Here is a 26813-nt window from a genome sequence, read left to right on the forward strand (position 1 = left end):
CTCCGACTGGAGACGATAGGACGCCCTCCAAGGCCACCTGCTGTTGACGCTGACTGAGGAAGGCAGAGATCCACTTGAGGGTGTCGTTTCTCACTCCGTAGTAAGCCAGTTTCGTGAGCAGGCGGGCGTGGGGCACCTTGTCGAAGGCTTTGGAGAAGTCCAACAGGATGGCGTCGACCTGGGCTCCCTCTGCTAGCTGCCGGGCAATTTCATGAACTGTGACGATGAGCTGGGTTTCGCATGAGCGTTTACGCCGAAAGCCATGTTGACAGTTGGTAAGGATGGCATGGTGGTCAAAGTGCTTCATGGTGGAGCTGTGCACCACGTGCTCGAGTATCTTGCAGGTGATGGAGATGAGCGAGACAGGGCGGTAGTTGGCTGCAAGGTGTCGTTCCCCTTTCTTGAAGATAGGCACCACCCAGGCCTGGCGCCAGTCAAGCGGGACCTCCCCAGTATCCAACGAGAGCTGGAACAGTCGGACAAGGATGGGCGCCAGTTGGTCAGCAGCCATCTTCAAGATGAAGGCTGGAATGGAGTCTGGTCCAGTTGCCTTGTCCGTCTTCAGGTTCCTCAGGAGCTTGCGGACACCACCTTGGTTAATGTGGATATCATCCATCGCCGGGAAGGGGCTGTCGCCCATACTGGGGATGCGAGATGTGTCCTCGGTGGTGAACGCCCTCTGGAACTGATTGTTCAGTTTGACATGGACAGAGCAAGAACTCTCATTGTTTGACATGGACAGAGCAAGAACTCTCTGCTAGTCTCACTGCCTCATGCTCCCACAAGCACAAGCTTGCACATTGGTTATTTTATTTGAAAGCTGCTATTTAATAGTTTTTAATCTCTTTATTATTTCCCTGAATCTATATGTTATTATGTATATATTTTGTTTGTGGTCATAGTCTTCTCATTGTGTTTATATGGCTTTAAAACTCGAGAGTACAACCAAACATTATGCATTTGACCCGAATTTTCATTGGCCATCCGAGCGAGTTGCCAGGCGGTTTTCACTAGCCCGGCAGATTTTTTACTCGCCTCTGGCGATTGGGCGGATAATTTTTCCATCCCTGCATGTGTGTGTGACAGTGTGTGTGTGGTGTGTGTGTGACACTGACAGTGTGTGTGTGTGTGTGTGTGGGCGGTGTGTGTGTGACAGCAAGTGTGTGGGTGGTGTGTGTGTGTGACACTGACAGTGTGTGTGTGTGTGTGTGGGCGGTGTGTGTGTGACAGTGTCAGTGTGTGGGTGGTGTGTGTGTGACACTGACAGTGTGTGTGTGTGTGGGGTGTGTGTGTGTGACAGTGTGTGGGTGTGTCAGTGTGTGCGTGTGTGCGTGCGTGCCAACTGTATAGGTGTTGACATGTGTGGTGTGTTGCAGAGAGCTGCGGAACAAGGACACAGGGGTTGACCTGTCGGTGACCGGCTTCAGGGAACTGCCCGGCCTCATGCGGTCCACGTACGAATACCAGATCGTGGTGGTGTCCAACCTCTCGTGCTTCAAGCTGCCAAGCCACAAAGACTCAGATGTTGTGCAGTTCACGGTGAGTGTGTAGGCTGTGTTTGACTGCTATGCTGTATGATAGATATGTGAATAAACCACGAGAATTGGTGTGTGGTTTACGCATGCTAAAAATAGCCATTCAAACGAACTGTGTCATTTAATGCTGTTAAATGCTATTGCAAGTGTTATTTGGTGAAAGATTCTATCGTTCTGTAAACCTCATGTGAGGCGGAGTGGGGCTTTAAAGACTGTTAACCTTCGTTCCCATGAATGCGTGTGATCATTAACACATGACGGGCGCTGTGGCGGGGTGGTAAGACGTCGGCCTCTTAATCGGAAGGTCGTGAGTTCGAATCCCGGCCGCCCGCCGCCTGGTGGGTTAAGTGTGGAGATTTTTCCGATCTCCCAGGTCAACTTATGTGCAGACCTGCTAGTGGCTTATCCCCCTTCGTGTGTACACGCAAGCACAAGACCAAATGCGCACGGAAAAGATCCTGTAATCCATGTCAGAGTTCGGTGGGTTATAGAAACACGAAAATATCCAGCATGCTTCCTCCGAAAGCGGCGTATGGCTGCCTAAATGGCAGGCTAAAAACGGTCATATAGACGTAAAAATCCACTCGTGCAAAAACACGAGTGTACATGGGAGTTTCAGCCCACGAACGCAGAAGAAGAAGAAGAAGATCATTAACACAACAACTGACTGACTTAAATCTGTATATTTTAGTGTAAAGCCCTCTTAGGACAATTACCGACACGGTTGGCCTAGTGGTAAGGCGTCCGCCCCGTGATCGGGAGGTCGTGGGTTCGAACCCCGGCAGGGTCATATCTAAGACTTTAAAATTGGCAATCTAGTGGCTGCTCCGCCTGGCGTCTGGCATTATGGGGTTAGTGCTAGGACTGGTTGGTCCGGTGTCAGAATAATGTGACTGGGTGAGACATGAAGCCTGTGCTGCGACTTCTGTCTTGTGTGTGGCGCACGTTATATGTCAAAGCAGCACCGCCGTGATATGGCCCTTCGTGGTCGGCTGGGCGTTAAGCAAACAAACAAACAAACTCTTAGGACAATTGGTCTATATAGGAACATATCGGCTGAGGATACATTCTGATATATTGATTCCTCGAATAGGCTCAGTTTGGCTGTCATTTCAACGGCCAGCATTTGATTGCCTTGTCAGGTCAAGGTATAGAGATACTTGGCTGTGTGTTCCCTACAGCGACGAACCAAGGGGCTGACCAGGGCCCGTATGCATGAACTAGAAGTAAGAAACACTGGAAGTAGAGGCCTCTTTTCGAAGTGGGAACTCCCGAAGTCAACTTTCTAACTGTTCACAATGCATGAACTGACTTGAACGCCAAAGTAGTGACAGCGAGAGTATTAAGGTCACGGTCGGGGAAATTGGGGGAATCCCTACTAATACGCATGCGCACGTTTCTATCAACATGGCAGTCAACGAAAATGGCAAGGCACGTGTGCCGCTCAAAAAGAAAGTAGACACGGAGGGGCGTTCTGCACCTTTTTCAGATGGTGAAATTGCTGTACTCTTGACAGAAGTGTTTTACGAAAGAACGGTTATTCTGTCCAAATTTCAGAACAGTCTAACTGTTAAACATAAAGACGCTGTCTGGTCCAAAATTGCCAAAGAAGTGTCGCTCTCTCTCTCTCTCTCTCTCTCTCTCTCTCTCTCTCTCTCTCTCTCTCTCTCTCTCTCTCTCTCTCTCTCTCTCTCTCTCTCTCTCTCTTACGACACACGCACACACAGACAAACGTACACTCATGCACATACTGACACTATGACACAAGTGACACTGACGGCACACATAAACACACACACACACCACACACTGCACACACACACACACGCGCGCACACACACACACACACACACACACACACACGCGCGCACACAGTCACAAACAAATAACCACACACTCACTCTCTCTCACTTTCTCTCATTCTCTCTCAATCTACACTCATACACACACTGAAACTATGATGACACAAGTGACACGTCACACACACACACACCCACACACACACACACACCCACACACACACATATGCACACACACACACACACACACACACATACTCACCGTAGTGATACACACGCGCGTACAGTTGAAAGTCAAGACATGATATGATTTTTTTTAAAGCATAGGAAGGTTTCTTTTGCAAATGAATAAAATTAACACAGAGGCAAAACCCGGTTTTTGCAGCCGGAATGCAATTGCGGAGGCTTAAAAAGGAAAAGATTAATAAAAAAAGTATATAGCTCCCGGCGGAACTTGAACCCGGAGCGAATGAACGAGAGTCCGGAACCGTTACCACTGCACTATGTTACTCGTGTAGAATAGAGGCATGATGAAAAAAGGCATTCTGAGTTATTCAGTCGTGCTGGTTTGAAAGCTCGCCACTTTCGCCGAATGACTCGAGCACGTTTTTTTCGGTCAGTAACTGATCGAACTGTTGCTTTTGAGTCACTCTGTTTTAAGCATTTCACCTAAATTAAACAAGAATGTCACAGTCCGTGTCTATGGTGCAAGGTAGGAGACCGTCTCATTGTAGCCAAGTTACGACAGTTGCTCGATTGACGTATTTCACGTCTTCGATATTGTGTCTGAGATCATTTCCCAATGAGCTGCCTTTAAAAACGGAATGTCCTGCAATTGTAGTATGCGCTGGAGGTTTCTTTTGGATGGGTAAGGACCCTTGAGATGCGATATCGTCGTATAATTATGTCAAGCGAGAGGCCCTTGACATTGGAAGTGGGAACTTCGAAAGCAAAGTTGCCAGCTACTCGGTATGCACGAGCTAAATTGAACGCCGAAGTAGTGGCTTCGAGAGTTCTGAGGTCAAGGTCGAGAAAATTGGGGGAATCCCAATTAGTGCGCATGCGTTTGTAAACGGTAGGCTTGGTGACCAGAAGAAACAAATCTCATCGCGAGTTCGTAAATGGGCAAACGTTGATCGCGCTGTAGCTTTTACTATAATTGTTGTTTTTAACTGGTTGAACGAAAGCTGTGATGATTGTCCTTAAATAGAATGACTGTCTATAATAATGATTTCGTTGACCAGAATGTTGGGGACAATAAAAAAAGGTTGTTTATGTGGTAGCGAAGTCGGTTAACTTAAAACTCTTTTTGTAGTGTTTTTTTTAATGATTGTGTATCGGTAAAACTGCTGGACAAAAATAGTTTGGTCAGAGCGAATGTTTGTGTTACATGGTAAATTTAAAAAGGCAGAACTCCATTTTTTGGGAATCAAGATATAAGGTGTAGTGAAAAGAAGATAAGTTCAGCGAATTTCATATTATTTGAGAAAATGTGTGTCCGAATTTTTAAAACAGAAAAATTGTTGTACTTAGGTGTTTGTAAATTACGTTTGTCCTCGTTAATTGTGAAGAGGATGTATGTTTATATAAAGTTCAAAGTCAAGATTGGATTTTTGTAGCCTACGTGCGTGTGTGCATGTGTATTAGACATAATACATAGACATAGAACACTTTATTATCTCAATTACGATAAACTCGGGTGTGGTGAATCACAATAAACAGCATAAAACGTAAGAACATGAATAAAATATCAAGGCGCAAATATAGTCAGCTCATCATAGTGTGGGGAGTGGGTACACACACACACACACACACACACACACACACACACACACACACACACACACATATATACACACACACACACACACACCGTCGAACACACACATAACATCGAACACACACACACACACACACACACACACACACACACACACACACACACACCGTCGAACACACACACACCGTCGAACACACACACACCGTCGAACACACACATAACATCGAAAACACACACACACACACACACACACACACACACACACACACACACACGCAAACACACACACACAAACACACACACAAAAACACACACACACACACAAACACACACACACACACACACACGGCACGCGCGAACACGCAAACAAACGTATGAAGGAACAGACGCACAATTATACCCGCACGCACGCACACACAGGCAGGCAGGCACTCGCACAAATACAAACACACACACACACACACACACACACACACACACACACACACACACACACACACACACACACACAGATAAAGCGATGACAAAAAAAATAGCAGAAACTTACACTTCAACACTCGAACACACACACACACACACACACACACACACGCACACGCACACAAACACACGCACGCACGCACACAAACACACACACACACACACACACACACACACACACTCACACATGCACACAACGACGCCCATTTTCATAGAAACACAGTAACCCCCTCGTATAAGCGGGAATGAAAGAGTGGTGGCCAATGACCCAGAACAAACAAAAGTCAAAGCTGGCAACTCAGGTTTGTATTCAGGGAAATTTGCACGAAATGCATGCAGAAGATACGACTTCTCCCTCTATTTTCTCTCTTTGGGAGCGTCAGCTCGGTTTGACATGAAAAACTGAAGAAAAGCCCTGCCTTTTTGCACTGAGAAACTGTGGAAGTAGCGTGTTTACTACTGGGTCTGGCTGTAGTACATTTACCCTCATTTACTTCCTCGTTAGCTTCCAAAGTAAACTCTTTTTTCGTCCCATGCATGCGAAAGTGAGGATGTACTTCCGATGTCACTCAAAACTTTAGAAGTAGTCGCAAAATACCCTGAGTTACTTCCTCGCTTTGCTTCGAGGTAAACCCTTTTTCCGGCCCATGCATACGAAAGTGAGGCAAGTACTTCCGATGTCACTCAAAACTTCGGGAGTTGTCGCGAACTTCCCCCATAAGCATACGGGCCCAGAAGTGGTCGTAACTAATAGCTGGTCACAATGGAAAGGTGAATTAAATGGAAAAAGAATTGTGGAGATTCTTGGGAGGGGCAGTTGTTGGCAGCTGGTCATTAATGAGAAGTTTTTGTCCATGCAGGTTCAACTGTCGTAAAATATGTTTGCAAAAAAGGAGGAAGGAGGTAATCACTATAACATTTTAGCTTTGGTGTTTTTTTTTTGTTTGTTTTTATCTTTTAATTTGAGGCTCTTGAGTTATATCGCGAATGATACACAAAATGCCATGTTAATGTGTGTGTGTGTGTGTATGTTTGTGTGCGTGCATGCATGCTTGCTTGCATGTGTGTGTGCATGCGCATGTGTGTGTGTGTGTGTGTGTGTTACAGCTTTACAAGAAGTTTCCTGACTGTGAGGACCTCCGAGCAAAATTGAATGAGGCCTTCTCTGGCACTGCTATGCCGCACATCGTCAAGAAATCCATCATCGTCAATGATGCCGTGATCAAGGAGCGTCGCAATAGTTTAGATTCTTTCATGAAATTCCTCGCCGCTACGCCAAGAATAGTCACATCCAGTCAAGTTCTGGCATTTCTAGGTGTTGTATGCTTTGTATTTTACTGGTGTGTGTGTGTGTTGGGGGGGGTGTATGTGTGTGTGTGTTGTGTGTGTGTGTGTGCATGTGTGTGTGCATGTGTGTGTGAGAGAGAGAGAGAAAGAAAAAGAGAGAGTTAGAATCATATAAAGCTGTTCCCAGTTCTTCAGTACTTGATGCGGGTCAAGCCTCAAATACTCATGTGTGGATGAAATGCATTGTGGGAATAAAACCTATCTGCTCATTTAATCAAAGTGCAATACCATTTACACAAAGAAATCCTATCAAAGGCATTTTTACAAGGATAGAATGATTGCAATACATACTAAAAAACACTTCGGCAGTTATCTAGCTTTATATTGTGTCAAATGCTGACAGAGAGAGAAGACATGATGATGATGAATGATGATGATTTGAGAGAGAGAGAGAGAGAGAGAGAGAGAGAGAGAGAGAGAGAGAGAGAGAGAGAGAGAGAGAGAGAGAGAGAGACAGAGAGAGAGAGAGAGAGAGAGAGAGAGAGAGAGAGAGAGAGAGAGAGAGAGAGAGAGAGAGAGACAGAGAGACAGAGAGAGAGAGTCCAGTTACAATGATTTAAAATAAAAAATCCAAACTGAACAATAACCCTGACTTTTTTTTACAGGTGTGGAAGCACAGAAGGCAAAACGATATGCGAGCGGAGAGACAGAAGAACTGGCAGCAAAAGAAAAAGGAGCGGGAGAGGGCGGAGAAGGAGACTCTGCAAAAAACGATGAAGATGAAAGTCAAGGAGAAAAGTATGTATTTTATAACTTTTGACAGTGAGTGTGTATGTATGCTGACAATTAAAGAGGAATTTATTTTAAAGAGTAGTGTTTTTGTTTTGTTACCCTGAATAATGAATAATTGCCCTTTCGCCTTTTACTTTCGCCAGCTTGAAATAGAAGACAGAACATCTGTAATGAGCTACTTTATTTTCTGTTCATTGTTTTGTTATGATTTGTTTGTCTGGCCACTTCAAATAACACTATTGGTAGACGTACTAGTGCATGCATGTTTTGTTTTGTTTATGATTAAACGTTCCAATAATGAACTTTTTCCCCCCTCTGCTTACATTTTTTATTCAGAGTTGACAGTCCTTTGATGATGATTGGTGAGAGTAGGATTATGATGATGATGTTGCTATGGATTTCCGTTAGGGTTTGTGATTATGTGACGGGGCAGCAATCTATGCTTGTACTGTCATAATATATCCTGCCATCAACCAGGCCCGAGAACTGCTGCACTTGGGGTATTGGCCATATACTGATATAGTTATAACTAATAAGCGCAACCTGGGCAAACTAAAGTCGCATTTGTGAGGTGAATGACACTCGGCTGTGAGGTCCCAGCCTTACCATTGAAACCATAGCACTTCCACTCTGGGTAGGAGCCAGCCGTAGCCCGAAAAGCCCACCTGACTCTGATCGGATTCGAATGGACGACCTCCCGGCCCACAGCGCAATGCGCCAACCACTGCGCCTCGAGGGCTGGTGTTTTTTTAATATTCCCGATTGATAAGCTTGACCACGCTCTTGCTACACATATTATTTTGTACAAAAAAGAAATGTGTTTATTTCAGGTCGGCGAGCAATCTGTTTGAAGAGGAGGAGGAAGAGGAGGTAGAAGACTTTTTGACAGCAGCAAATCCTGACGCTGGTGCTGAGGATTCTGATGATGATTTCTTCTCTGCTGCTGATTCCAGTCGCACGCCTGCTTCTCGTGAGTTGCTTGTGAAGATTTGGATTTTTATCCTATCTGTGTGTGTGTGTGTGTGTGTGTGTGTGTGTGTGTGTGTGTGTGTGTGTGTGTGTTTGAAGTGATGGGGTGTGTGGGTTTGTTTCAATTGGTTGTGGTAATAGAGACAGCTAAAAGACAAATGACACCGATTATACAAACCAAAACGTCTCTTTCAAAGTATAACCAAATACGCCAAAAGCGAAACAAGGTTTCGAGAAGACATCAAAATGCCAGTTATGGCGTCACAGAAACATTCTGATGTTTCTCTCGCATGTCTCCCATAAATTGACCTAAAGAATTTGAGAATGAAGTTTGTCTCCGTGACTTCGGCATATCAGCCGGAGAAGATTACTCCTATGGTCACCGCTAGGCTGTGTTAGTATCAGTATCGTATAGCATTTATAGAAAGAGAAAGAGAGAGAGTATTCATTGAAGGAGGGTGGGAGGTGAGGTGAGGGAAGGGAAGGGGGGGGTTGAGAAAGCTAGAGAAGGTTGAACATAAATATATCAGTGTGTTTGTGATGTGAGTGAAATGTTGTTCTGTTAACCACATATGGAAAGGAAAGATTGAATGCTTTATGTCCTACAGGCTAAATATTTCGCCTCTTAAGGACAATTAAGATATGGGTTATATGATTCGAGTTTTACGCCCTCACGGCTTTTGACGAGATACACAAGTGTATGTGTGTTTATGTGGTATCAGCCATCTGCACTTATGGCAGAATGATCAATATCTTTTATGTGCCATTGTGGTGACACGGGGGTGGGACATGGCTTCCGTCTCTGAATAGTCTCTGTCCCTGCCCCGAATTCGAACCTGCGATCTTCCGATCACAAGTCCAGTGCTCTACCAACTGAGCTACCGGGCCCCCAAGCCACATATGGTGCAGTTGGAGAGTTTGTATACAGTGGAACCCTGTTTTAAGATCTACTTTTTCAAACGTTCTCTAGCTCTTCATAATGCCTGTAATTTACCTCCATTTTAAGACCTGGTTTTCTCAGATTTGTTTAGGTCTTAAACGGGAGGTTCCACTGTACCGTGTAATAAGAGAGTATAAGTATACAGTGTTACCTCCCTTTGACCACACTAAAAGCCTGGGAAAATCAGGTCTTGCAAGAGGAGCTAGTGTCTTAAAATAGAAGTAAATTTAGTGACACTAGTACTATGCACAAAATGTCTAAGAAATTGAGGTCTCACAGCAGAGGAAACCCCCCCGCGGGTTAGGGGGAAGAATTTACCCGATGCTCCCCAGCAACGGTAAGAGGCGACTAACGGATTCTGTTTCTCCTTTTACCCTTGTTAAGTGTTTCTTGTATAGAATATAGTCAATTTTTGTAAAGATTTTAGTCAAGCAGTATGTAAGAAATGTTAAGTCCTTTGTACTGGAAACTTGCATTCTCCCAGTAAGGTAATACATTGTACTACGTTGCAAGCCCCTGGGGCAAATTTTTGATTAGTGCTTTTGTGAACAAGAAACAATATACAATTGGCTCTATCCCATCTCCCCCCTTTCCCCGTCGCGATATAACCTTCGTGGTTGAAAACGACGTTAAACACCAAATAAAGAAAACAGCAGAGGAAGTCTGATAATGGAGGGTCTTAACTTTCACAGTGCTTCAACCCAGAGCCTCACAAAAGCGCCTGTATCTCTGAAACAATTGGGAATTTTTGATTGAAACTTCTTGCAATCCTCAAATGCCAATTAGGCTTTTTTCTCAACCACTGTTTACTTGCTTACTTACTGCCCATTATGCCGGTTGGTATGTAGGGCAGCAACAAAGGACCTCCACTCCTGTCTGTTCTGGGTGAGTCTCTGTATGGTACCTAAACCACTGTATAGAGGATTACATTTGTAAACAAAGAAATCAATGATGATGTAATTTGGTTGTGGATGACCCATCTCTGCAAAGAGACAGAAAAGTTGAGGCTTATTCGGATGGCACGGTCGTGTGCGACCCATACTTTTTATTGACTCCTTCTTTAGAAAGTATAAGGGTGGTACACGACGTGCATCATCCTGACTGTGTAAGTACTCCAAAATGTGATCCGTTAAACGTTAAAAAATAGCTAGGTTCCATTGTTCTTCTTTTTGTAACTGTGTAATACTAAAAAATAATAATATATATTTGAGGTTGAATTAAAGTCGCTTGTTCATGTCAATGCTTGTTTATCTCTCAGGTACCAGGAGACTGGAGGAGACTGGTTCTGCATCACTCTCACTTCCTCTATTACACATGTTATATGCATTAAGAGTACTCTATTACACATATCATATGCATTAAGAGTACTCTATTACACATGTCATTTGCATTAAGAGTACTCTATTACACATGTCATTTGCATTAAGAGTACTCTATTACACATATCATTTGCATTAAGAATACTCTATTACACATATCATTTGCATTAAGAATACTCTATTACACATGTCATATGCATTAAGAATGAAAGAATGATATGTGTAATAGACTATACTGAATGAAAGAGTGTGACATGAAGTTCTTGTACATCATTGTAAAGAGTGTGAATGACGTTTTAGTTTAGATGTCAAGCGCTTAGAGCAAGCCTTTTTAACGAAAGTTTTTGATTTAGCGCTATATAAATGTTCTTCTTCTTATTATTATTATTAAGAATACTCTATTACACATATCATTTGCATTAAGAATACTCTATTACACATATCATTTGCATTAAGAATACTCTATTACACATATCATTTGCATTAAGAATACTCTATTACACATGTCATATGCATTAAGAATACTCTATTACACATGTAATATGCATTAAGAATACTCTATTACACATGTAATATGCATTAAGAATACTCTATTACACATGTCATATGCATTAAGAATACTCTATTACACATGTAATATGCATTAAGAATACTCTATTACACATATCATTTGCATTAAGAATACTCTATTACACATGTCATATGCATTAAGAGTACTCTATTACACATGTCATATGCATTAAGAATACTCTATTACACATGTCATATGCATTAAGAATACTCTATTACACATGTCATATGCATTAAGAATACTCTATTACACATGTCATATGCATTAAGAATACTCTATTACACATATCATTTGCATTAAGAATACTCTATTACACATATCATTTGCATTAAGAATACTCTATTACACATATCATTTGCATTAAGAATACTCTGTATTACACATGTCATATGCATTAAGAATACTCTATTACACATGTCATATGCATTAAGAATACTCTATTACACATGTCATATGCATTAAGAATACTCTATTACACATGTCATATGCATTAAGAATACTCTATTACACATGTCATGAATTAAGAATACTCTATTACACATGTCATATGCATTAAGAATACTCTATTACACATATCATTTGCATTAAGAATACTCTATTACACATGTCATATGCATTAAGAATACTCTATTACACATGTCATATGCATTAAGAATACTCTATTACACATGTCATATGCATTAAGAATACTCTATTACACATGTCATATGCATTAAGAATACTCTATTACACATGTCATATGCATTAAGAATACTCTATTACACATGTCATATGCATTAAGAGTACTCTATTACACATGTCATATGCATTAAGAGTACTCTATTACACACGTCATATGCATTAAGAGTACTCTATTACACATGTCATATGCATTAAGAGTACTCTATTACACACGTCATATGAATTAAGAGTACTGTACTCAGGCATGGGAATTGTCTGCCGAACGCCTTGTTAAAACATGTTAACCGATCAAGTGATAAACAACACCCGCCATACCAGGCAACGTAAGCAATATAATACAGGGAACTTTTCTTCATTGAATTGACGTGTTACACTGAAATACAACAATCACTGAAAAAACGGTGAGATTAAGTACAACCACGAAACAAAAACAACAGTTTTTGCACTGATAAACAGTGTCTAATCCTACACTGATTATCAGTGCTAAGTACACGGAAGAATTGACACGTAACACGGTCACCCAACCGCAACGGACAGGGAGGGACGCAGTTTCGCGCCCAACAATCACCCCCACAATAACTCCGCCCACCAAGCCTAAGGGATGTTGAGTGACACACACTTATCCCCTCATTACAAGAACCAGCCAACCCACGGGCGGGAATTGGTAACCGCCAATAAGAACTCAGATCAACTCTGACGAAACTATCTACTTAAACACGCAGAGTCAATTACTTGCCAGTGGGAACGCTCAGCCTCCACTATCACAGCTACTGTGATCATAACCCTCAGAATTTGTGAGGTACACATACAACGAAAACCTCAATCACTGAGAGGTACTTCAACTCAATCTGCCTCACATTAAGAGAGCAACAGCCCAACCAAGGGCAATATATACGATCTTCTCATCACCGACGGGCAAAACAGCCTTGACTACCGATCTCTACAATACGTTCACCTTCAGTGGGAACGCGCAGCCTCTACTATCAAAGCTACTGTGATCATAACCCTCAGAATTTGTGAGGTACACATACAACGAAATCCTCAATCACTGAGAGATACTTCAACTTAATCTGCCTCACATTAGGAGAGCAACAGCCCAACCAAGGGCAATATATACGATCTTCTCACCACCGACGGGCAAAACAGCCTTGACTACCGATCTCTACAATACGTTTACCCTCATTGGAAACGCTCAGCCTCTACTATCAAAGCTACTGTGATCATAACACTCAGATCTTGTGAGGTACACTACAAATCATACATAAATGATTATTTGTTTGTGGAGAAACAAAATAATGAGATGGGTTGAACAAACAACTACACCACTCCCCATACCTACCTGTACCATTAGTACACATAAAAATACGGAATAAACCCGTTAAAGGAACAGTGACATTTATAATCACTGAGCCTCATATAAGCCTCAATCACTGAGAGGACATTTGGGTAATCAACCACCAGTACATGCAAGTACACCCCAACAAGGGAAATGAATAATAGTCATCTATAAATGATTAAATTACATATCCATACCCAACTCACAAATAGCAATTAACTCTAGTTCAGTGCTGGTAACGCTGTACGCGTCCCCTTGGTAACCAAGGGAGACCACTCTAAAAAAGAAAGTGATCCATCCCATAATGCCAGACTATCAACAGTCCGACATCCGTATGCGCGCGCATACGCCGCCATCTTATCATTCCACTCTCAGCGTCCAACGTGTCTGGTCGCGTTTTGTTGTACGCTCCGGCTGTGTTCAGCCTTGGTCTTTGTTTCCTGACTTTGACTTCGCCCCTTGGTCTGCCGCCGAGCTTTGTCGATACCCTGGCTGTTTTTGGGTGAGAGCTTTCTTGTTTTATGTAACTTTGGCGACGTTTCTGTCGCACGTTTGTGAACTTGTAAAATTTTTCAGTTTCGAAAATTTTTTGTGAGTTCGCTTTGACATGGCGGAGAGCGCCAAGAATAGAACTAGTTCGAGACAGGCTGCTGCTCCAGCTTCTCCGGCTGCTAGTACTTCTTCCTCTAAGAGAAGTTCTTCGTCTAGAAGAAAGAGTGATGGAATTTCCGCCACTTCTCAGATAGAACCGGGAAATGTAGGATGTGATGTTGATGTTGTTGTTGACAAGCCTTCGTCCGCCATTTTGTCCGTGAAGAAGGACAAAGTCACGCGTAGTGAGAAAGATAAAGATGTTGTTTAACCGGTTGTTTCGTCGGGGGCTCCTGGTGATTCAGGTGTGTCTCCCGCCGATATTGCGTCGTTGCTTTTGACTTTAAGTACACAGGTTTCTACTTTGGCGGCCGATTTGTCGTCGACGTAAGCAGAGATTCGCGCACTTCCGGCTGGCGTCTTCGATGTCTCTTCGTTGGGTAGAGTCAGTTCTTCACCAACTCCTTCCACTTCCGGTTTCGCTTCAGCTCCCGCTGCGGCTTCCGCTGTGGCTGCTTCTTCCGTGGTTCGGGCGGAAGTGCATGCTTCTCAGCATGCTGATGGTCGGCTGGTGTCCCTTCTGCATGAGCCTGTGCTCTCTAAAGGTATGTCTTCCCCACAAGTTACCAGGTTCTCTGGTGACTGTGGGGTGCGATCACAGGAGAGAGTAAGCCACGTGCGTGGTGAAAGCCCTCCTGCAATCTCTGGCCATTGGCATCGCGCTAGGTCAGCGGTTGCAGGGAGCCCTGTGAATCGTAAGAACGCGGCATATACCTCTGATTCAGTGTCGGGTATGCCGGTTCTACTTCCGCCCTGGGGGCAGGAAGTTGGGTGTGACTCAGAGGACCGCTGCAGGTCTGCAAGTCTCTCTGGTGCGCATCTACCTGACTACGATGGCGAGCAGGAAGGGTGCGTCCATGGTGGTGGACGACACCCAGCTTACTTGCCGTTCTAGTTGTCCAGTGCAGTGACGTGGGCTAACGAAAATGGCATTTAAGTATTGTGGAAGTTGGTGATTCTGGGATTGACCGCGAACGGCGGCTTTCCGGGGGTCACCTTCCTGATTGCGATTGCGAGCATGAAGGAAAGGATAACGAGGGTGCGTCCACGGTGGACGACACCCAGCTTACTTGCCGTTCAAGTTGTCCAGCGCAGTGACGTGGGCAGCGGAAAACGGCATTTAGGTATTGTGGAAGTTGGTGATTCTAGGATCGACCGCGAACGGCTTGGCCGGGAACGTCTTTCCGGGGGTCACCTTCCTGATTGCGATTGCGAGCATGAAGGAAAGGATAACGAGGGTACTTCCATATGAGGGTGGTTCATGGGGATGGACGACACCCAGCTTAACTTGCCGTTCAAGTTGTCCAGCGCAGTGACGTGGGCGGCGGAGAACGGCATTTAAGTTTTGTCCGGAAGGGGTGGTTGAGAGCTAGGCGTTACTTACTCCACCTCTATCTGGTTCCGACTTCCGGAAGTTCGGAGGAACAGGATGTTCGCTTCAGCTTCCGGGAATCGTTGTCCATTGCCCTGGAGTTGGCAAATGGCCGCGTGTAGCCGGGTTCTCCGGTGAAAGTGGTGTACGTTCGCAGGAGGAATGTAGCACGCATTTTCTTGGCTGGGCAACGTAAGCTTCCGCCCTGGGGGCAGGAAGTTGTTGGGCTGGGTGATTCTTGGGTTGACCATGCGAGTCTCTCTGGGGGTCACCTTTCTAACTTGGATATTGACAGGAAGGGGTGGCTGAGAAAATTTTTTCTTTACTTCGTCCACCTCTTTCTTTACTTCGTCCACCTCTTTCTTCGTTCGACGACTTCCGGAGTTCGGAGGAACGGAAGGTTCACTTCCGCTGCCGGGAATCGTCGTTCTTTGCCCTGAAGATGGCAAATGTCTTGAAGTTTGACTTCCTCTTCCTCCCGGGGGGCAGGAAGTGAGCAGTAGGGCTGGTTCTTTGTTGGACAATTAAGTCAAACAGGGAGTCAGCTTCCCGATTGCACGATTGTGCTTGACGGCTGTTCAGATGAAGGTGCTTCCGCTTGACTGAAAAGCACTGAATTCAGGTTCCGTTTCATGTTAGCAAGTGCAGTGGCGCTCGCAGCTGAAATGGTTCGAGGTACAACGGGATCTTCCGGTGTGTTTATATGCAACCGGTTGGTTCGGATGTTTACTAATCCACGGCCGGTTTCGCTTCCGCTTTTGCGGCTGTGTCTTCTGGTACAGGATGGGATAGCCTTCTACCGTTAACACTGTGGTGTTGGTAGTCGGCACTTTTTAGCCTTTGGCTTCCGGTTCCGTTACTGCGGTTCCTTAGCTGTTTTACAGGCTGTATCCACTTCCTCCTCCAGTTTTCCGGCTGGAAGGAGCAGGTGGATGGAGTATCTGGTCATGGAGTTCCGGTGTTTGGAAATTTTCAAAACTTTTCCGATTTTTGGCAAGTATTGCCTTATCGGGATTGGTGACTGGTTCTCATCATTTCGATGATCGTTATGATGCTATTGATCAAGGGGAGGCTCATACTTCAGCTGTGTCGCTGTTCGCGGCATTTTATAGTTGATTTGATGTAAGAGATTTGAAATAAAGAAGATCCGTAGTTATCCTTATTAATCTCCTTCCAGATTCTTTATATGTGCACACACACAGTCAATCATCTGACTCCCGCTCAGAAGTTTAGGAAAGCAGAGAGAAGATTAGAAGAATTTGTAGTCTTTCACCAACTCATTCTTTCCAAACAATAGCCAATGGTTTAATTAGAACATACAAATTGGTTTGTTTCTGACATAGCAAATATCAACTCATTCCTCAAATTCTCAAATACTTTCTTGCTTACAATAATCAATTCATGACCTTTTGAAACTCATTCATTCATTGTCCACGACCTTTTGAAACTCACTCATTCATTGTCAACGTCATAACATATTTACAAGGACAAGAAAGCAAATAAACAAAACATAACTTTTACGTTATGTAGAGGTGACGATGTAGCTAGCCTTCAACCTTACGGCCTCCATCGCACCCTCGCCACTCTGGCACCACCCCGCACAAGTCAGACTGGGGCGGCCTGTTACAAAATATAACACCCTACTGTAACAAACTAACAATATTCAAAAACACCAACCGAGCACAAGAAAATTATACAATTCCGAAATTATTCAAGTACACAAGTCATGTCCGCGCATACAAAAGAAATGTTCAAGTTCACACAAAACTAGCAAAGTACCTCATCTTCCAATATGGCGGCACCCATACAAAAGTCCAAGTCATCCCGGCAATGTTTCCCGGTTCCAAGGTTGACATCAAGATCAAATGTTTTCTTGCAAAGTTGACATCAAAACCAAGAGCAGGTTTTCTCATCCGAGAGCCCAGGTCGAATGACTTTCAATTGTCAGGCAGTTTACAATCACAACTCACAAAATCAGGCGGTTGCGATTATAACGTGAACAACTCGCACAGTTGTAAATTCACGTGCCGCGAACCCAGTTTGACCGTCCGTAGCTAACCATGGAATTTTACTGAACTGTTAAAAGTTTCCACTCTCAAAGTTAAACCACTCCTGACAACCTCTTTGTATTACAAAAAGCACTAGTTATATCCCTTCAACTATAAACACCATAACCGCCATTCATTACATTTGAGCCTTCTGAGGAGAATCTTTGAGTGTTAAGTTCTTAGATCCTCTGGCCCGTCGCGATATAACCTTGAATGGTTGAAAACGACGTTAAACATCCAATAAAGAAAGAAAGAAAGAAAGATCCTCTGGCGGGGTCTTTTTGTACTTGTGGAAGTTTTCACAAGCGAGTTTTCTTTGTCTCCACTATCTTTGTGGACTACGTTCGACTTATACCTGCGGCGGTGTTGCTTTAGTTTGTGTCTTACGCTCAAGTAGCGTGTCACTCGCGGAGCGCTTTCTGTAGGCTTCGGTTAACTCCAAGCTTAAGAACTTAGGTTCTACGGAACCGCCCTCGGGTTTGGCAAACATCCATCTGGATTTTGATAGCTAGGAGAAACTGTCTGTAAGATCAAGATCTCCTAGCTCGGGTAGATTGTGGCTTCGGTTCTTTGTGATCGGCACTTTCGAACAAAACTTTGCTTCTTCGGTGTCCGAACCCTCCCCCCGTGTACACTACATTGGGTGTGCACGTTAAAGATCCCACGATTGACAAAAGGGTCTTTCCTGGCAAAATTGCTTAGGCACAGTTAATAATTGTCTACCTATACCCGTGTGACTTGGAATAATAGGCCGTGAAAGGTAAATATGCGCCGAAATGGCTGCAATCTACTGGCCGTATAAAATTTCATCTCACACGGCATCACTGCAGAGCGCCTAGAACTGTACCCACGGAATATGCGCGATATAAGCGTCATTGATTGATTGATTGATTATTCTCTCTCTTGTTGAAAGGTCTCTTTTTGAGGCCGCTTCTAGGCACACGGGCTTTTATCTATCAAAGAGACGCTCACGGTAAAAGGAAAGCGCAAGGCAGGCCTTGGCTGTTGTTTGTTTCCAAACGAAAAGCTTCAGGCTGGCTGTTATCTACTTTAGCTTTTGGCTCTATACCCTCGTTTTCACAGGGTCTTCTTCATAGATCGTTTTGGCGGCCGGTTGGTCGCACAGTACGGGTCGTTGCAATCTGGGTTCCAGACCTCTTAAGGCTGGCAAGAAGGCGTTTTTGCTTTCTCACATTCGAATTTCACGGATGTCTACTGTAAGGGTATCCTTGAGATACTTATGGGCTTCCCCCTCAACTCTGGATTTGGTTCAGGGTCTTTATAGGGGATTTGGCGTTTTTGTTCACTTGTCACTTAGACTGGCTTGGTACAAAGCGCTTACTTCTTACGGAAAGAACTCCTCTTCTTTCCGTTTAATGCAGGTGGCGTTCCACCTATTCTGGGTTTCCGCTTTTTCTTCCATGTCTTACTTTTAAGACTTTATGTAATTTCTGTCACATTGTTACGGCTTGGTGCAGTGTTGCTTTAACCCGTTTCAAGACTAGCCTGGCGGATCTACACGGAAAACGGCCAAGCTTACTCTTGTAGCTTCTGTGAGAAGTGGGAGTAAGCGTACTTTCTGGCTATTTTGAATATAGACAGCTTTCTCAAGAAAGACTGATCTATGACTTTTGGGTTTCTTCGAAATTTTCAGGCAGTTTATGCGGAAAACGGGGAAACTAGCTTCCAATTGCATTTTCAATTTATGAAGCAATATTTTGGCTCCTTTAGAGTCAGGTTTAGTCACTTGAATATTGCGAGTTTCGAAAAATTTTCTGACTTTCTCTGATCTTATTAGATCATTGAATTAAAGGGCAGTTTTTTTGAGATATTTGGCTTCTAACGAGGTTGAACCGATAGTCAACTAGTTTGGCTATCTTGACACGCAAGGCAGTTTTTCTAACTTTGCTCGCTACGTCTCGTAGAGGAAGTGAGGTTCATGCTTTATCCGGCTTAGCTAAAGATATTTCAACCGGAAAAGATGGTTCTATATCTCTCAAATTCAGGCCAGAAGTTTTAGCTAAAAATCAGAAACCGGGCCAAATTTCACCTGTCATTAACATTCCTGCCTTGAGCAACATTCTTGCTCCTGGAGACCCCGACATCGTTAACTGGCCAGGTAGAACGCTCAGCTGTTACTTGTCTCGAACGCAGTTCATTCGTTCAGAAAGTCAAAAATTGCTTTTCATTTCGCTCAATACAGCAAGGTGCAAAGACATTGCGTAAGTGACTTTAACCAAGTGGGTCTCCACATTGATTAGACAAGCGTATTCCTGGTGGCATACTCAGTCCGGAGAGGTTAGGGCGGTTCTTCCCCGGACTTCGGCAAGAACTCATGAGGCAAGGGCATGGGCCTCCTCTGTGGCAGTGCTCCGATCAGGCCGTATGGCTGATGTTTTGGAGGCGGCCTATTGGAAATCAGAGGATGTCTTCCTGAGTTATTATCTCAGAGACATCGCCTCCTTGAGACGGGACGGCAGTTTTGCACTACCTTCTATGGTGGCAGCAGGACAAGCCCTTCTACTTTGATTTTTGGTGAGTACCCGCCACCTATAGTAGCAATCTGCTATTTGTGAGTTGGGTATGGATATGTAATTTAATTAAAAATTTTAAGAGTAAATTTTCATTTAATTAATATACTTACCCAACTCACGTTTATTCCCTCCCACCTCCCCGCTGTGGTTGGTACTGGGGTCTAAAAAAGAGTGAGTTGGGCTTCGTTTTGGAATGATAAGATGGCGGCGTATGCGCGCGCACACTGATGTCGCACTGTTGATAGTCTGGCATTATGGGATGGATCACTTTCTTTTTTAGAGTGGTCTCCCTTGGTTACCAAGGGGACGCGTACAGCGTTACCAGCACTGAACTAGAGTTAATTGCTATTTGTGAGTTGGGTAAGTATATTAATTAAATGAAAATTTACTCTTAAAATTTTTAATTATTCTCAATCGAGAAACAAGATAATGAGGATATGGGTTTGAATAGTTGTCCCCTACCTTTCAGTTTCCCCAAAAAACCTCTATAAAATCACATTTTCAAAGAAGTTGTCCTAACAGCTTGAAACTGTAAATCTTGCCGAAAAGTACCATCTTTGGGAGAGGTACTTAGGGATCTCTGGGCGGTCTCCTGCATTTGCCGGGTTTGGCAGACCCTTGATTTTTACCCCCTAAGAGTACTCTATTACACACGTCATATGCATTAAGAGTACTCTATTACACATGTCATATGCATTAAGAATACTCTATTACACATGTCATGCATTGAGAGTGCTCTATTAGTATTACACATGTCATATGCATTAAGAATACTCTGTATTACACATGTCATATGCATTAAGAATACTCTATTACACATGTCATATGCATTAAGAATACTTTATTACATGTATATGTCGTGCCGAATTCACAGAATTGCTGAATTCGCGGAATCGGCAACATTTTTGCCCATTTCGCGTAATCGGCAAAACGCTGCCTATTACGCGAAATCGGCAGCGTTTTGCCGAAAATGCGTAAAGGCTCCTAAAATGTGTCCATTTCGCAAAAGTGACAGCCAGTCTGTTACTTTTTTTGTCACCAGAACATTGCATTAACATTGCTTTACCTTCCTATTGTGGTTTTATGGTCTGTGTTGGTCTGTGTCCAGCATAACTCCGGTAATGCACGAAAACTACACTTTTTGCCATAACTTGCCATAGCTTATCGATTATTGCAACATTTATCCTTTCGAGTATCTAGCTGTTTGTGTAATGACACCCCAGGCATATGAGAACTTTAAAGCCAAAAACGGGCTGCCGATTTGGCAAAATGGGCACATTTTACACGCATTTACTGCCGATTTCGCGTAATGGGCAGCGTTTTGCCGATTACGTGAAATGGGCAAAAATGTTGCCGATTTCGCGAATTCGGCAATTACGTAAATTCGGCACGACATATACATGTAATATGCATTAAGAATACTCTATTACACATGTCATGAATTAAGAGTACTCAGGCATGGGAATTGTCGATTTCCTCCGAATTTTTTGTTTGTTCCGCCGAAAAAGCAAAAGTGTCCGCCGAAAACATAAAGGGGGGAGGCACACAAAAAAAGCACCGCTTACTTTTGCCTTTGCGCAAAAGCCTGCGAAACCTGTCCGTACTTTGTTCACGCACTGCTACCGCCCGCCTCAGTTACTTGAACTGTTATGTTTGAAAGTAAACCAGATTGCACAGATTGTGTTACAAGTTACATTTTCCTGTTTGTCTCAACAGATCAATTTTTTAACAAATTTAAACCATATAATACATGTATATATATTTTTTCTTCAAAAAAGCAAAAATTGGTACTAAAAACTCTGATTCTAAAAACAGAATTTAATGGCAAACTTGGAGCTCAGATGACACCAGATTGCACCATCTGGGTTCTTTGGAGAAAATTTTTTCCGGGGGAGCATGCCCCCGAACCCCCCTAGTAAGGCTTGGCGCTTCGCGCCGTCGACTTGACGCTTCGCGTCTTCAGTTATAAATTTTCAGCCTTTTTTACAATTTTCAATTCCCATGTCTGGTACTCTATTACACATGTCATATGCATTAAGAATACTCTATTACACATGTCATATGCATTAAGAGTACTCTATTACACATATCATATGCATTAAGAGTCCTCTATTACACATGTCATATGCATTAAGAGTACTCTATTACACATGTCATATGCATTAAGAGTGCTTACTGCCCGGTTGTTTTTCAGATGTGTGTTAGTAAGCCATACAAAGATCTGTAAAAGTGACCCTCTCAGAATGAAGTCAAGTAACAATTAAGCAAGTCCTTGAATATTACAGAAATTGAATAAGAAAAAAACATGGGTTTTTTCTCCTATTTTTCAGAAGCCCGTTTGTTTGAAAGTCAGGATTTGAAGCGAGAACTTACAGAGGATGACGAAAAAGACTTCACTTTCATTCCCGACGCCATCATTACCAAACGAGAGGTGACCAGTGCAACCAATGACGACAGTAATGAAGATTTGCTCAAGTAGGTCATTGTGTAAATCGAGTTTGAGATGTTTTGAAAGTGTGTGTGTGAGTGTGTACTTGTGTGTGTGCGTGTGTGTGTTGTGTGTGTGTTGTGTTGTGTGTGTGTGTGCATCTGTGTTGTGTTGTGTGTGCGCGTGGGTGCATGCGTGCGTAAGTTTCTTTTTAGCCTCTTCAGGAGTTATGTTCGCTAAAGGATTCTGAATTAGTGGTTGCTAAAAATGTGCTTGCATACTTGTAATCTGACATTGGGACGCTCCAGTGGTCTGTGTGATGCCTTAACAGCATTACAAGGAATTTCTCTACTAGAGATATTAAGGGTATAATAATTAAGTTAATGCATTTGTATATTGTACTTCTTTTCTTCTTCTTCGGTCATGTGCTAAAACTCCCACGTTCACTCCTGTTTTTGCATGAGTGGGCTTTTACCTGTATGACCGTTTTTACCGCACCATTCATGCAGCCATACGCCGCTTTCGGGGGAGTATGTTGTACAAATAGGGATCCCATGGATTTGGGTGGGATGGGCTAATGCATCTGTCCATGTATCAATCAATCAATCAATATGAGGCTTATATCGCGCGTATTCCGTGGGTACATATTTTAAAATTTTTTTTATTTATTTTTATGCAATTTATATTGCGCACATATTCAAGGCGCAGGGATTTATTTATGCCGTGTGAGATGGAATTTTTTTACACAATACATCACGCATTCACATCGGCCAGCAGATCGCAGCCATTTCGGTGCATATCCTACTTTTCACGGCCTATTATTCCAAGTCACACGGGTATTTTGGTGGACATTTTTATCTATGCCTATACAATTTTGCCAGGAAAGACCCTTTTGTCAATCGTGGGATCTTTAACGTGCACACCCCAATGTAGTGTACACGAAGGGACCTCGGTTTTTCGTCTCATCCGAAAGAATAGCACTTGAACCCACCACCTAGGTTAGGAAAGGGGGGAGAAAATTGCTAACGCCCTGACCCAGGGTCGAACTCGCAACCTCTCGCTTCCGAGCGCAAGTACGTTACCACTCGGCCACCCAGTCCCATGTACAGTCAAATGTAACTTTTCCGAGGGAAGAGGGGTGGGGGGGGGGGGGCATAATTCCTCCCTTACTTTTTTCAAGAACTAAACGTATGTTTTCCTCTGCAGTGTGGACGAGGATATCGACTTTGAAAAGTTGCTGACGCTGGAAGGAGAAAGTAAGAAGCAGGAGCATTGCTCACAGCCACAGCCACAAGACACCAATCCTGTACCCCCACCCACCAAACCCACAACTCCTCACAAACCCTCCATTCCTACAAAACCCACACCCGGCCCGAAACCCACTACAGACAAACCTAACCCAAAACCCACCGTCCCGGCAAAACCCTCTGCAGACAGTCCAAAACCCAAACCCAGGGTGCCATCAAAACCCCAAACAAGTCCTACAGAAAAGGCCAAACCGGTACCGGCGGAGAGACCCAAACCAGCACCGAGAAAGCTGAAGCCGCAGAATGCTGATTCGGGGAAGAATGCGGAAGGGGGTAAAACGAGTCGAGAAGCATCGAGAAATAATCCGACCAAACCTGATTTGAGTTCAGATGACATCATGCAGTACATTGCCGCCAACGCTGAAGAAGATGATGCTGACCTTGACCTATTTTCGTGAAAGACTCGGCGAATGGTTTTTTTCAGAAGTGTTAACATTTGCGACTAATCGCAGATTTTTGATGACCCTGAATGAACTCCCTGGGTTTAAAAGGCATGCAGACCTGGGAACCCATACGATTTTGCAGTATTTTGTACGCATGGTTGTCTAGAATACGATGAGTATGGCCAGTTGAAAAATAAATACAAGAAAAATTCCTGGACTACTTTTTTTTTAACCAACACATCCCGAAGCTGACAAATGATTACAGTTTTTGCCATGAAACATAGAAAAGCATTTGTTTTAAATGTATTGGTAAACTTAATTAACGGTGCGACGGATGCGTATGAAGCATGTTTGAAGCATGGATGTTCAAATGCTGTGTGGAGTACGCTCATTTTTCTGAAAATACACCAAGTTTGTTTGAGAATACTCAGTACAGAACAGAGGGTCCCAGATCTGGGCATGAGAATTAAGCCAAGAAATAATCATGCACTTTCATACATCTTCTGTGGGACTGTTTACACGGCCACGTTTTTGACAGTTTAAATGTCTAACTTTTGACTGACTGTTTGCCGACACTAATCATTTGAAACTTACTTTGAAATTAACCATGTGAACTCTTAAAAATACAGGGTGCTTTTCAGAAAATATGGTCTTGTTTGTGTTCACTTGATAATTGGTTTTGTGTGTACCCCATGATTTCTATCAAAGTAGAAGATGATGATTATATGTGATCGTATTTTGTCTGAAACAATTGTGAAACTGCATGTCTGAATGTGTCATAGATTTGTCTGAAATGTTTTTGAATTTCCTGAAAGTGCCAAATGATTCTTCTTCTTTAAAATTGTTATGAAGTTTTTAATGTGATTTGAACGGAATATATAATTTTAACAAATACCTAGGCTTTTGTCAGCGATTCCATGGTTTTTGAGTCACTTGAGAAAAAGTGACTCTATGTAATCGGTCAGTGTTAGTCTGTCCGGCCGGCCGTCCGGCCGGCCGTCCGTAGACACCACCTTAACGTTGGACTTTTCTCGGAAACTATCAAAGCGATCGGGCTCATATTTTGTTTAGTCGTGACCTCCAATGACCTCTACACTTTAACGATGGTTTCGTTGACCTTTGACCTTTTTCAAGGTCACAGGTCAGCGTCAAAGGAAAAATTAGACATTTTATATCTTTGACAAAGTTCATCGGATGTGATTGAAACTTTGTAGGATTATTCTTTACATCAAAGTATTTACATCTGTAGCCTTTTACGAACGTTATCAGAAAAACAAGGGAGATAACTAGCCTTTTCTGTTCGGCAACACACAACTTAACGTTGGGCTTTTCTCGGAAACTATAAAAGTGACCGGACTCAAATTTTATGTGAACGTGACTCATTGTGTTGTGAATAGCAATTTCTTCCTGTCCATCTGATGCCTCATATAATATTCAGAACTGCGAAAGTGACTCGATCGAGCGTTTGCTCTTCTTGTATAATGTTGTGTACACTGATCCAAACACACGCACACACACACACACACACACACAAACATCTGCCCACACAGTTACATACACCCATCCAAACACACACAAACATCTGCCTACACAGTTACATACACCGATCCAAACACACACAAACATCTGCCTACACCGATCCAAACACACACACACACACACACAAACATCTGCCTACACAGTTACATACACCCATCCAAACACACACACACACACACACACACACACACACACACAAACATCTGCCTACACAGTTACATACACCCATCCAAACATACACACACACACACAAACATGTGCCTACACAGTTACACTGATACACCCATCCAAACACACACACAAACATGTGCCTACACAGTTACACCCATCCAAACACACACACACACACAAACATGTGCCTACACAGTTACACTGATACACCCATCCACACACACACACACAAACATGTGCCTACACAGTTACACTGATACACGTCATCCAAACACACTCACACACACACACACGTGCCTGCACAGTTACACTGATACACCCATCCAAACACACACACATACACACAAACATGTGCCTACACAGTTACACTGATACACCCATCCAAACACACACACACACACACAAACATCTGCCTACACAGTTACACTGATACACCCATCCACACACACACACACACACACACACACACAAACATCTGCCTACACCGCAGTTACACTGATACACCCATCCAAACACACACACACACACACACACACACACACACACACTGACAAACATCTGCCTACACAGTTACACTGATACACCCATCCAAACACACACACACACACACACACCCACACACAAACATGTGCATACACAGTTACACTGATACACGCCATCCAAACACACTCACACACACACACACACACACACACACATACAAACATATGCCTACACAGTTACACTGATACACCCATCCAAACACACACACACACACACAAACATCTGCCTACACAGTTACACTGATACACCCATCCAAACACACACACACACACACTGACAAACATCTGCCTACACAGTTACACTGATACACCCATCCAAACACACACACATACAAACATCTGCCTACAC

At 43.4% G+C, this 26813-nt stretch overlaps 1 protein-coding gene and 1 long non-coding RNA gene across 2 annotated transcripts; one reads left to right on the forward strand and one right to left on the reverse strand.

Moving 5' to 3' along the window:
- The first annotated feature begins 920 nt into the window (after positions 1-920).
- LOC138979486 (HCLS1-binding protein 3-like) lies at positions 921-25104 on the forward strand. Its single transcript, XM_070352199.1, has 7 exons — positions 921-939; positions 1379-1539; positions 6702-6909; positions 7547-7679; positions 8504-8643; positions 22425-22569; positions 23729-25104. Exons 1-7 carry the CDS (start codon positions 921-923, stop codon positions 24225-24227), a joined length of 1305 nt encoding a protein of 434 aa, XP_070208300.1. The 3' UTR covers positions 24228-25104.
- On the reverse strand, positions 16817-17938 carry LOC138979931 (uncharacterized). Its single transcript, XR_011460180.1, has 2 exons — positions 17292-17938; positions 16817-17132 (listed from the first exon to the last, which is right to left on the reverse strand). It is a non-coding gene; the product is annotated as an uncharacterized lncRNA (long non-coding RNA).
- Positions 25105-26813: the final 1709 nt, after the last annotated feature.

Source organism: Littorina saxatilis, linkage group LG11 (genome assembly GCF_037325665.1).
Source record: "Littorina saxatilis isolate snail1 linkage group LG11, US_GU_Lsax_2.0, whole genome shotgun sequence".
In the NCBI taxonomy this organism is placed as follows: Eukaryota; Metazoa; Mollusca; class Gastropoda; order Littorinimorpha; family Littorinidae; genus Littorina; species Littorina saxatilis.